At 43.0% G+C, this 13,575-nt stretch overlaps 1 protein-coding gene across 1 annotated transcript in view; it reads right to left on the reverse strand.

The window, feature by feature from the left end:
• Positions 1–1,755: 1,755 nt before the first annotated feature.
• The window catches only part of adamts18 (ADAM metallopeptidase with thrombospondin type 1 motif, 18), a 60,441-nt gene continuing 48,621 nt past the window's right edge, over positions 1,756–13,575 (reverse strand). The window contains exons 19-24 of the mRNA XM_084378128.1: positions 11,029–11,233; positions 8,524–8,718; positions 6,579–6,649; positions 6,250–6,415; positions 4,068–4,263; positions 1,756–2,645 (exon numbers count right to left, since the gene is read on the reverse strand). Coding sequence (XP_084234254.1) covers positions 2,530–2,645; positions 4,068–4,263; positions 6,250–6,415; positions 6,579–6,649; positions 8,524–8,718; positions 11,029–11,233 — 949 coding nt within the window. The 3' untranslated portion in view covers positions 1,756–2,529. The remainder of the gene's footprint in view (positions 2,646–4,067; positions 4,264–6,249; positions 6,416–6,578; positions 6,650–8,523; positions 8,719–11,028; positions 11,234–13,575) is intronic.

The raw sequence follows: 13,575 nt of genomic DNA on the forward strand, positions 1-13,575 counted from the left end.
ACCAGAGCTAACAGAGAGAGAAACTGGACTCAAACATTCATCAGGTGGACGCAAACCAACCAGAAATGTATGCTAACGCTGTCTTCTTTGCTGCGTTTGCTAGCACGTTTGCCATGTCAACGTCATACGGTGATAATTCGTCAACGTTGTGTTTTTCCACTGCACCAAAGTGACTCAAAAGTCAGTCAGCCTGGTTCAAAGAACAGTCTAACACAGAAGAGAAATGTGCAACTTAAAAAGCTACGTTCACAAGCTTGTCACAAGCTCTGTCTGCGTCTGGTTTATTAGAGCTTTTTAACTACCTGCTGCAAATGACATAAATGCATAACTCAGAGTGAAGATGCAGAGCAGTAAAGATGAATCAAAATTGTAAAGGTGAGGCAGAACAAACAAAAACAAAATAGTTAAAAGGTACTTGAATCCCTTTGAGAGCTGAAAGGGAAAGTGAGTCTGATGATGATTCCCTGAGCGTTGACAAGCAACCCCCTTTTCTCCATCATGACAAATATGGAGGAGACACCCTGGGTTCTTGATAATGAGATTTTGGTTTTGTAAAATAATAGAATATCAACAACACACGTATAAAGTTGGATCACAGATGTATTTTGTCTGTTTTTGCTTTTATATTTTGAATCAGGGGACTGAAACTATCTGGAGAGCCAGGCAGACTTGTGGATTCATTTGTGTGTGTGTGTGTGTTTGTTTGTGTGTGTGTGTGAAATTAAATTCCAGATATGGTTTTGCATTTACGTGGCACATTTAATTGTTTTCAATGAGATAATAACAGATTCGTATTAGTTTTGAGCGTAATTAGCTCCGTTTTTACAGAAGCCTCTGAACTAATTGAGCAGAAAGAGTTGAGGTTCTTTCTAAAGCTGGTTGGTTTAACTGAATAAGTGCGTCCATGCTGTGATTAATAAGCCACTAAGGTGCTGATACCACATCATGTAAAAGAATTAGTTTGTCTATGAAAAGTTTTGACCCCAGCCCAGCAGACATTTGTTTGTGAAAAGTATGATTTTAAAAAATGATTTTCTATTTGTGGAAGCTTTGTGTGACTTATTTTTGAGTTCTTTGAAACAAATATAACCCTGATCTGACATTTGATTTGGTATCTTTCATTTGATTTGGTGTCTTTGAGCCATCACAGCTCAACTCAACCAAACCACCCTTCTTTTTCAGCATTTAACACAGTTGTATCCTGTGGATATGAATATAGGTTGAATGAATTTGTGTTAAAGGAAAGAAAAACATCTAGATGGTAAGGTTACAACCATAAAAGTTTGATTTAAAAGTTTTTTAGAGCTCTTCATCAATAAAAATTTGACTTTATTTCATCACACAGGTAGGATCTGCTTTAAATTTAAATATGTGAAGAGATGCAGAGGAATAATCTCAGGATACATGTCTGTTTGAGTCAAGTGAAGCTTTTCTTTGCACTTCTGTGAGTCTGGTGTTCATCGCTCAGGCGGTGGCTGATTAACGAATGTGACTGTTTCATCGGCAGCCAAGTCTCTGCTCCGTCAGAGCTGCCTTTTGACCGAACTTCAGTGGAGAACCCACCTACACTGTTCTCTCTTAACAAGCAAAGCCTCCTGCTATGTAGACTGCACCCACGCTCGCCCTACAATCACCCTCTTCCCTCCCTCTTCACCCTACTCTCCTCTCCCTCTGGCCTGCAGACGGCACATTAATGCTCTCGTCGCGGCTGCAATCGATAGAGAGAATGGCGGAAAGAAACGAAAGACAGACAGATGATCAAGTTGTATTGTCATAACCATACAGGAGAGATAAAAACGACCACTTACCACGTACATGGATAGGCACCTTTTCAAAGCGTTAACATGAATGGAATGCAGATAAGAAAAAAATGAGGCCTGGTATGATTCAGCAGCAGCAAACATAACAAGCGGAGAGTGTGTGAAGAAGAAGAAGTGCAGAGGACATCTGACCATCATATAAAATCTCATAATGTGGATCCAAGGGTGACTGGCACAATCCTATGGTATATCCAAACATAGATAAACATGTCACAACAGATCCACTGTACATCTGACAAATCATATATTACGAACCATAATAACTTAAATAAAGGAGTATGAAACCAGACGCCTAGAAATACAACATATAAGCAAGCTAGAAACGCTATTGTCTTTTTCCTGTTCTCTTGATGGCTTGTAGCTTTAGAGGTTTCAAAAGGAAAACACTCAACAACATGACGACATATATGTTACACCAACACGTCTTCAGGTATCTGCCATTTGCATTGTCTTTCCAGTTCCAATGTGATCAGTTCACGCGACGACTTGACTGCTTTGGCAGGCGAGCGTCAGCGGCCACGTTGCCTTCTTTGACAGAGTCTTCTCCTCTTTTACTTCTTTACAGAATTCATTAGTCAAGTACTCCAGGAAGAAAACACACCAGTTGTCGAGGACAGTTCTGTGTGTTGTGAGTAATCGCTCCCAGATGGCCTCTGTGGTGTTGTCTCCGTCAGAGGCCCAAAGCCACAGACTCGGAGGTGTCAGAGCTCTACGACCTCTTGCTGGAGCAGGACTTGCAGCACTGCTGTCCATAGAACTTGTGGTTGCAAACGCCGTGCTGGGGAACCAAGTGACACCAGCTGAAGTGGTCCACGCAGTGTTCTTCTGCAGGGACAACAAAACACAAGGCACAATTAAAGCAGCAGAACAAACTAAGGCTGCAATTAATGATTGTATTCACTTGTTTCATCTGTGGATCATTTTAAATTCATTCTGCAGGGAAAGTGTCTGAAAATCATTAAAAGTAGTCACCAAATTTACCAGAAACAAAAGCGACTTCTTAAATGTTTTGCTTCGTCCAACTAGAGCACAAAATAGAAAAAAAGTAGCAAATTCAAGAAGCTTAAACCAGTAAATGTATTTTTATTTTTTTACATGATTCACATGAATGATTGATTTCTTATTTTTCTGTTGATCAAACATCAATTAATGGTTTAAAACTACCTCAGTTGGTTATAAAACAAGACTAAGAGTCAGGTGCTATGCTAAAAGTCTGTGAATCTACTCAGGTACAGCAGTTTAGAGCAAGATGATAACCTCATCTGGCTGAGATGTTCAAAATAATGGTGCTCATTTCAGCTCAATCTGACATTGCTGGTGTTGTTCCTGGAGCATCATATCTATGCTGCTTCAAGTATTTCAATTCCCTAAACCTAACAAATTATTCCAGGTCCCTGAACCTAACCACGTCGTTAAGTCCTAAACCTAACTAAGTATTCTAGCTCCCTAGTCCTAACCCAGTAAGTATTTTATTACTCTGAACCCAACCAGGGTTTTCTCACTCCTGGAACAACATCAATGTTCAACATGACATGACAACCAACATGACATATCAGATTCTCCCTGATTTTTAGCAGGTATAATGTTTATTACCTTTACCTTCTCAGTCTAGCCTGATAGAATGCGAACAATTGCTAATTGGTACTAAAGACAGCTGAGGATGATGGCAGTGTCATATGTTTTGCTGGTGTTTGGTCATAAAACAGAGTTTTACCAAACCAAAGTGTAACTTCATTATAACGCTAGATTTAAAGTACCAAATTTACTGCAGTTCATTGTGAAGGGAACATGAATTTCACTGCCAAATTTGAGAATCCATCCTGTGTTTACATTTCACTAAATATCCTCAACGTCGGCCTCAGCGGTGCTAGTAGTAAAGTTAGTAGGATTCATTCCCCGGGAACCACGACTTTACAAAACTTCATGACAATCCATCCAATATTTCAGGGCTGACTGACACCGCCATCCCAAGAGCCATGCCTCTATCTGGGTTAAAAATAAGGTGGCTGTTGCTTGCAGCTCAACAAGTCAACAAATTGGCTAAAATATATGCAAACACATACTGTATGGACAATTTACTACTGAATTCACTTGAGTTTCAAGTCATTGGAATATGGATAGGAATCATTAAGAAGAGCAGAAACCAACCCAAAGCCAGCGAATGCAAACTCCACGCAGTACTGAAATTTCATATTTATAAGCTAACGGAACTGGATGAACTTGTCTTCTTCCCTCGCAGGAATTTACCTTTCAGTGTCGTGCCGACAGCTGTGACCCGGCTGGGCCGTTGCACCGGAGCCAGGGGAGCAGCAGGGCAGAAGTGTGTGTTGCAAGCCCGAGAAGTGACAGGCCTCTGGTGGGGCAGGCAGCCAGCTGCAGGGCGACCTTGCCGTAGACACTGGATGGACCGAGTCTGGACTCCTCCGCCACAGGACACAGAGCACTGACAGGGTGACAGACAGACAGAAGCAAAAAAAAGAAGAGCACAATGAGATGGAGAGGAATGAGAAAAAGTACCAGAGATATAAATAGGGGAAGGAGATCAAACGTTGAAGCGCAAAGAGAACAAGGAATCATCATAAAAGGAGGAGAGGAGGGAGGGGAAAGGATGGAGGAAAAGGCTATGCAGAGACACAGAACAGATGAAGAAAACAAACATCCCATCCAGCATGTACTCGCCCTCCAGCAAGCTGTCAGGAGATATCTTCTCTGGTGGAAACATACAGGGATCACAAGCTTCAGATCAAGCAGAATAAGACACTGTGCTATAAGAGGCTGCCCTTAAGACTTTTTGCATAATAGATGATATAACACATAGCCTACACAACCTGCCCCGATAGGCTCTTGTAACAGAGTGGAGCTTTTGGATTGCATCTGAGGCCTATTCCACACAGCCAACCACCGTCAAGAACTTTGCTATGTCTGTGAACTACTACCACCTACACTGTGCAGCCTGCCTCTGAGGTTTCTGGGGAAATATAGATATCGGAACACGAGAGCCACTCGCGGTCATATATCTTGTATTGATCAGTTTTGGCCGAGACACTGTGTTGCTTTCCACATCATGCCAGGGCCACCCAGAGAAAGGAGCCTGGTAAACAAAAATCAATGCAGTGAGAGTTGGTGGGCTAGAAAATAAATGTTGTGTCAGAGTAAAACTTTTCTGTAGATTGAGTAAGTTTAGAAGCAGCTGATCACACAATGGGATGATTTCGCTAGCAGCTACTTCTGAAGAACGCTGATCCAATTGACGCTCCCCAATGCTTCCTGTTCTCATTTTGTACAATGTAACTCTACAGTCACACTTCAACTTTTTTCCGACTAGGTTTTCAGTTGGCTGTTCTTCATGCCTCCGATCCCGTTAGTCACTGAACCGCTACGTGCTTGTACCCAACATAGATTTACCATTAGCTTTTTGAAGCGTGTCAAAAGCCTGGGTTGGAAGGATGTAATGCTAAAAGACTACGCTAGGCTACAGCTACACCTACATAATTCACAACAGGGCAGTATAGGGCTGCTATATCACCTCTGTTAACTCTGATAGCATCCAGGCCCTCAACCTCCAACTCCACAAACTAATCCAGCCAGACAATAATATGCTTCTCGGCCTTGGATTAATCTCTCAGTTGCTACTGGAGGTAATCAGCTGGTTAGCAGGACACGCTAACGATCGCAGCTAATGTTAGAGTCTGTTCACACAGTGTTCAATCAATTTCATAAACATTTGCTTTTCATGTGTTTTTGGTTTCAGAAAGACTCAGTAGAAACCTGCAGTTAAAGTTCTGGTAGCACTTTATATTAGGGTACATATTTTAACTATTAACTAGCTGCTTATTAGCATGTTTACTGGCATCTTTATTCGTCATTGTTATGCACTCATTAATGCCTTATTCTGAATGACCATATTCTACAACTACTAGGCCATTTACTAAAGGGTTCTTCCTCAATCACATTCCAATTACTGCTTATTGATAGTAAGTAAGACAGTTGAAATATGATCTTAGTATTATTTGTAAGTCAGACTACCAGTGAGTTTGTTTATTAGGCATGTTATATAAACAATAAAACATATACAAATACACCAAGAATGTCCATTTTTGTTTTTAGAATAACTTTTTACAGTATTTTGTTATGACTGACTTCAGCCATCTAGATAACAATTCACAACAAAGTCATCTCATGACACTTTCCAAATTGCACAGGTCCAAAACATACTTTTTGATTAATTATTTACAGAGACCCAACATTTCCCCCATGAGCAATCACTTGGTGACAGTGGTGAGAAAAAACTGCATTTTAACAGGCAGAAACCTCGGAGCAGTCGTGAGGGATAACATCTCCAAATTGACTGAGATGGTCAGCTGGAACACATGGAGCACCAAAAGTCTCTCATGTAGACAGTTTTGGATCAAAGCATGAGCAAATGTACCTGTTGCCAGGGAGAGGAGTACCAGCCCAAGACCACAGCAGAGGAGGTGGTTCTGCCAGCGACCACACGTGGGAGCTCCGGGCACGGACCTCGGTTGCAGCCCTGCTGGAGATCCACCAAAGGTTTGGCCATGTGCCGGCACCTCCGGATGGGGAAATCCACATACCTGCACAGGAGAGGACAATATGACTGTTCCTACGGAGATTCCGGTTGTGAATTCTGACTCAGAGGATAGTGCTCAGATGACACAGCGGGGTCCGACAGTAAGTGTCTGTGCAGATCTATTAAAGTGTGAAGGATGTGTTGGGAGTGCAGTTGAAGGCACATACCCTCCCTTTGAGTCTCTCTCCCCGCAGCGAAGCTCTCTTTTCTGGATGCCTGAGCCACAGGACCTGGAGCACTGAAACAGAGTGCAGGCAGGATGGACAATTTTAGAAAATGAACTCTGTGAGCGTGTGTGTGAGTGTGTGTGTGTGTGTAATGCGGTGGGTTCCCATAGCAGCAGACACCACAAGGTCACTTATCATTGCAGTAATAGAGCCAAAATACTAAGTGCCCTACTGAGAGTTATTCAGTCATCATATCTGATATTTGTATGTGTGTGTGTGTGTGTGTGTGTGTGTGTGTGTGTGTGTGTGTGTGTGTGTGTACATACATGTACATGGCTCTTTCTCAAAATCCAAACCACAGTGTATTCTGGGAACTAAGAATCTTCAATGTGTTTAACCTTGCTAGTCGTGTGATGCAAACCTGACCCTCACCAGTGGCTGACAGCCATAGACTACTGAGCCCTGTGCCGCCATAACATCATGATTATTATTATTAGGAAGGAAATTCCTTTTACAATCCAAACTTTGTGTATTGGAAGTACACCCTGATCACTTTATTGTAACTCTCCAGCAACTGATTTTGGACTTTTACAGGCCAGGAATATAATTACACTACTATGGAAGTGGACATGCCTTCAGTTGAACTGTTGATAAATGAACTGGCAGCCTGTCGAGCTTTGGAGAGACTGACTTGTATTGTACAAAGAAAAAGACAAGAACTTTGCTCGTTTGTGAGGCTCCTACATGGGCTTTAAACTCAGAGTTTAGAATGATTTGATTTAAAGCTGTATGCTGTAATTAATTTCCAATGTGTAGTTTAATGTGTTAATTTAAAATAGTTAAAACTACTGTACTTTTCATGAACAAGACTAAAGAAACATTTCACCACCTGCACAGGTAAGAATTCACAAATATTTGACACAAACACTCAAAGAATATGCTATCTGAACTGATGCTTCATCATCGTCATCACGCTTGCACAGATTTATTATAAGCGCTAATGAATGAAACACCTCAGTCTTCGGAGGAGGTTGATTATCTGAAGAGCGAGACGGCGAATCCTGGAAATTCTAGTGGAAACTTTGATGGAGTAAATTATCTGACAGCATAATTTGTTGGCGTGGAACCCTTCATTCATCCCAGGAGTCACTGGCAAGACTGCTGAGGAAAGCTGAAACGTGGACACTTCAGCAGACTGACCTGTATCCTCTCTATGACGGCTGAAATTCAGTGAATCGCAATGGAAATATTCTCGATTCAATAAATGTCAAATAAATTTAAAAAAAGAAAACACAGCCCAATTATTAAACGGACAGAGTTTGGATAGTCGATAGTTGATGTTGTGAACAGATGGCTGCTTTAAAGCTGAAACTAACTATTGTATTCAGTATTCACTCGTCTGTAACCTTTTTATATTTTCCTCATGTCAGTCCAGTTTGTCCATTTCAAACATTTCAACAAGCTCAGTGAAGGGATGTGAAGTTGGCCAGCGCTGATGGTTTTTCCATCCAGATGAAGCAACAGTCTTGATGTTGCATTGCATTCTGGTCTACTGAGGCTGCTGGCTGTGAAACTGCTGTCTCTGTCCTGTGATGGATTTCTCCCTGTATGACTGTTAAATGTTTTGAAAAATGGGGCGACTAGAAAGGAGCTTTTGTTTTCTTAAATATGAGGACTGACATCAAAGCCGGATGTTTACTCCTGATGGTTTATGGAGCTGTGCTGGGAGTGTGTCCGTATGAGTTCATGTCTGCTACGTTTGGTGACATACGCACCGACACGCTATAAAAATTGGCTGACAAAGCGAGTGCATCAACAAAAGCTGGTTCCTATGACAGAATTCGAGCGCTTCAGGGAGGATTATTCCTCAAATTTACAAAAACCGAAAACAACACGTCACTTCTATCACAACTGCTCCCTGAGCTTCGTGTCTCTTTCTCCCTACCTCTCCCCATTGAGTGGGGATCCACTGCAGCCTTTCGTTCTTAGGGCAGCGCCGCAGGACGCAGGTCTCCTGGGCTTTGGGTTTGTGGTGCTGTCTGCACATGCTGTCGGGCACCACCACCGCCTTGGCCCCGGGATCAGTGCTGCGGCAAAACACGCTCCGCTTCCTCAGTCCACGACCACAGGTCTTGGAGCACTGCGAGTGGACAAAGAAGGAGGTCAGAGAAAGAAGTCAGTGTGGAGCAATAATAAAGAAAAAACAGATGAGTGCATCATCAATATTAAATAAGCGAAGGTTTAATGACACATTAAACATACTCTGTAACTCGGCCTTATACTTTCTTATGTTTGTTTTAACCTTCCACGTTAAGCAGCAGCCCGTGCTAACAGAGGTTAAACCCTCGGCACAGACACTGTAAATGCTTTTCTAATTCACCACATGGTGTACAAGCAAACCGAAGGTCACAGGTTTGATGACAGCCCATTACGGCCTAACATTAAATACAATAAAGCAATAGCTCAGAGATGAATGTGACCCCAACCCATCAGAGTATCCACCAGCAGCAGACAGCGCCGCTGTAAACTCCAGCTGAAATACAGAGATGGACAACAGAGTCAAACGGCTCCCCGGGGGACCGACGACCACAGCAGTCGGGGCAGTTTATGCCACAACATCATATTAATTTATTCAATATAACACGTACACATCTGTGTATAGCCATCTACATACACAGTCATGCACGTACACAAATCCCAGTTGTCCTTTTGTCGCTGAAAGGTCCAATTGATCTTTTCAGGGAGACGAGCCTCCTCTCCGCATGACCACCGACTGAACCCGACCGGGGTTGCAAAATAGTCCGAGCAGACAACACGAGTGTCCTAAAGAATGATGGCTGAACGACAGCTGAATGTCCAGACCATGCAGGTCACACCAACTAATCATCCCCGAAAGTTTGACAATCCGTCAGATGTGCAGCCAGGCTATTAATATTGCAGTCCAGAAAATGAGCAAATAAAAGCCCCGTCTAGTGTTTAATGCACTGTGGTCACGGAGGAAGCAGCCAAAACCTTCAAGTCAGACTTGGTTTACAGCCACAGGAATAAATGGTCCGATCAAATTTTGGATTTACAGGGAGCGTTTTTCTGTTCTGCAAATTAATAAGCTCCTGAAAATCAACATTTTACAAGCACTAATCACCCAGGAGGGGATTGTTGTAAACCAGGCAGTTAATTATTACAGCTATGTTGTGATTGATGGGTGTTTGGTTACTCCGTGCAGATAGAGTTCCTTCTCATGCAATTGCTCAAATTCATTTCCCCAAATTTTAGACAAGAATGACAAGAGGTATAAGAGAAAACATGTCTTTCTAATTAAAATAACAATAGAAGACTGAGGAACGTTTAAGAACCTGCAGAGGTCACACAGAGGGGGAACGTGGTCCAGACTGGTCCAGAGGCACACTGAAATTCTGTGATTTTTCAATGTTCTCAACTTGTCCAACAGAGGGCAGCAGAGTGTTTGTTTTAGCTTGAGTGAAACATCTGACAGCTTTCACCATAGACTCGGTGAGAGTGTGTGAATGTGTGTGCAGCTCGTCTCCGGCACAGGTGTGTTTCTGAAGTACGACAGTGGGCACACATAACCTGCACACCAGAGGCATCATCAGAGTGTCATCATCAGGACTGACACCTGGTGAAAATAATGTACATTGTCGTGAAATTCTAAATAGCAAGTGAGCGCTTCACCAAAGGATTTGCAATCTGGGCGGAACATGGATGGCTGCACCAACACCAGCATGACATTTCACTGAAAACCACAAATGCTGGGCAACAGCAATGCATGCAGATGCAGCGGCCTGTAGCTCCATCTAACTCTGCCACGCTTTTGTTTTTCAAATGTATCACTAAAATACATCTCGCCTATGGCAGAAAAAGAAAATCATCAGCACTGGAGAAGAAAACGCTGGTTTTTGGATTAAGAGCAGCAGACTTTAAGACAATCACTGCCCATGGCATCTTTTGACCAACATGACCTGTAGGACCGCCCCAGGGAGGAGAGGAAGAGAGTCGGGACAAGAGCCATGCTAATCCATCTTGGATTTAAGGCTGCTCCGGGCTAATGTCCAGTCACAGGAAAATGAAATGGACAAACTGGACTCAGGCTGGCCAAGTGACGGGACATAAGAGACTGCTGTGCCCACATCTGTACAGAGACCTGTCTCCACTGCTGCACTTGACAGGCAGACTGTGCTCAGAGCCGACAGAGCGCAGGACTGCAGCAGGACGAGGAGAGGCCGACTGTGTGTTTATGTCATTGATGCTCGGTCAGTCATCACTATCTTGTTGCTGTTAATATTCACCACAGTGCAAATTTAAAACTACAGACTAAAAACTATGTATGTATATAAATAAGTGTATATATGCTCTATGTTTGTGTGTCGTGTCATATTTTTATACAACTCTGTGTCTGCAATAAATGTGTTTTCACGTGCTGCCACAAACCCACCTGTGACCAGGATCCGGTGCTCCACTCGGGCGGGCAGACCTGGGTGTGGCAGGGCTGGACCTGGGCTGGAGAGATGACAGGGCAGAGGGAGTGCGCAACCACCTCTTCCCTCTGATAGGTCACCTTCCTCAGGCAGCGCAGTGTCCTGGTTTGCTGACCACCTCCACATAAGCGACTGCATTGACCCCAGTCTCCTGTTGCCCAACTGCGGAGGGACACCAAGGTAAAGGTCAAATTAATGAAAAATCCTGTATGTATACAGCAAGTGGTGATTGGGTAAATGTACGCACACACCCACACATTATAGGAGCCTTAGGGTAAACTCAGCCTCTGCCATCAGGATACCAACCACACGACCGAGCTCCTCATCAGAACCGCCGACCACAGGTTCAAACTCTAATCGGCTGCATTTATTTTGGGCCCAAACACACAGGAAAACACACTTTCACTCAAATTACTACCGGGTGCCGTCACACCAAAGACTTCTGCGTTCGTCTTGCTTTGCTTGAGCGTTATGTTTCGTGAAAGCTTCAACCCGCTGCTTTTAAAATACACTCACAATATTTTCACACATTCGTCTTTTTCGATTGTACAAATTGGTAGTTAAGGACGGACAAAGAAAATACACATGCTGAAATATGTATCCATATCCATCCGTCTTGCTCCGTACCATTCGTATCTGAAACTAAACATGAAGCCCATTTTATATATACAACTCTCCATCACAGCTTTCCCCGCTCTCTGAGGCCAACCGCAATGTACAACATACAATAAGGCCACAGGCAGACGGGGCTACGCTCCCTCGCTCCTCTACTTTGTCATCGCCTGTTTTTTACATTCCTGTTTCTATCTTTTTCTCCTCTCGTGCCACCTGCCCGCCCCCCTCCCATCGTTTCACATCCAATCTCCTCTCTTATCTGGTGTTTTCTGCCTCTCCTCTCCCGTCCTCGCCTCTCCTTTAGTGTCTTTGAGACTCCTGCTTCGCCACTGATGAAAGCCTACTGCTGCTTCTAAAATAGCTTCTGTCTTGGCATGGGGACTGAAGGGGGAGATTACAGCAAATGAGTGGTCTGACAACCACAGGCTTAGAAGAGGGAGATGGAGAGATGGGCAGATGGCTCAGTCCAGTTCTGAGAGGACATGCTACCGCAAAGACCATTCCTCCACGCCGCCGACCTGCTCCAGGGACAGAAAAATGCTTTCATTCTCTCTCAAACGCCGCAGACAAATGAAGCAGAAGGACTAAACTGCAATTTGGAGACGAGAGCGATGTGAACCATCGCGACCTGAAAGCACCGGTTAGGGACTGTTTGCTTTTTTTTCCCTCTGTATTGCCGGGCTTATAAATAACAATATATCATTGGGGAAAAGTGGCTGAAGTGCCACTCCGCTTCGCTGCAAACCACCACTGACCTAGCTGTAATTAGTATCTTTGAAATGTTTCAATAACTGGAATATTTTGAGGTAAAGGAGTGCATTACATTACCAGGGAGGTTCTGAGAAGTGCTTGTATGGCTGCACACCAGTTACCACCAATGAGTGAACATTTATCCTTCACCTAATACTGAGTTTGATTGGAGGCCGGTGGCGTTCTGCTGAATTACAAACCAAAATGACCCCTTCTGTCAAACTGCTGCTATACATTTGTTTTGAAGGGTCACGTATCTGTATTATTATGACATTATTATTTCAAGGCCTGTATGGTCATTCACCGTCCCAACAGGCTTTGTTATTTGCATTTCTTTCTTTAAGTTCTCTACAGTGATCTGGTAGTTGCAGCTGGGCTCACTGAGAGTTTCTCTGGATATAAGCATCATTCACTTTTATAAGATATATTAGATGAATTATTATGCCAGTTTTTTATGCTTTTATTTTTAAATGTTACGGTATATCTGAACTAGAATTTGACTTGTATGGAGAACTTTGGGTTGTTAACCTTGTCAGCAACCTTGCTCCCATTATTTAATCCATTATATATCTTTATACTGTATGAATATATTAGATGGTTGTTAATTTCACATGTAAATTGTTAATGAAATAAAATCAACTTTTAAAAAAACGTAAATCATATGTATTTAAGATTATTTGCAACCTCCACCCCAGCTCCTCCTTTTCATGCTGTGTCTGACTGATGAATGTAATTGATGCCTGCTCTGTTCTGTACCCAGTCTTTGCTGCTGCTCTCCCTGCCTAAAGGCTTTCTCTGTATGTACATGGAAGGGCAACTTCACGACAAGTGTCTTCCTGTGTTTTCACTGTTTTAACCGAGAGAAGATATTACATACTGTGTATTTGAAACGTAATTCTAAACTTCACTTGTGGGTTGGCTTTAAAGAACATTATTCAGTGTAATTCATTGTTCAGTGTAATTGTACAAGTTTGATGAACACAGGACCTGGTCAGTGTCTCATGCATACATCTGTTGTCTCTTCTTCTGGCTCAGGTACAACATGTCTCACTTTGATGCTTCTACATGTCCTGCTGTGTGATGCACAGAGAAATCCCCAACCTGTGCTAAGTGGCTGGACAGATGGCCTCTGCCAGGAG

Source organism: Pagrus pagrus (assembly GCF_965226575.1).
Source record: "Pagrus pagrus genome assembly, chromosome: 1".
NCBI lineage: Eukaryota > Metazoa > Chordata > Actinopteri > Spariformes > Sparidae > Pagrus > Pagrus pagrus.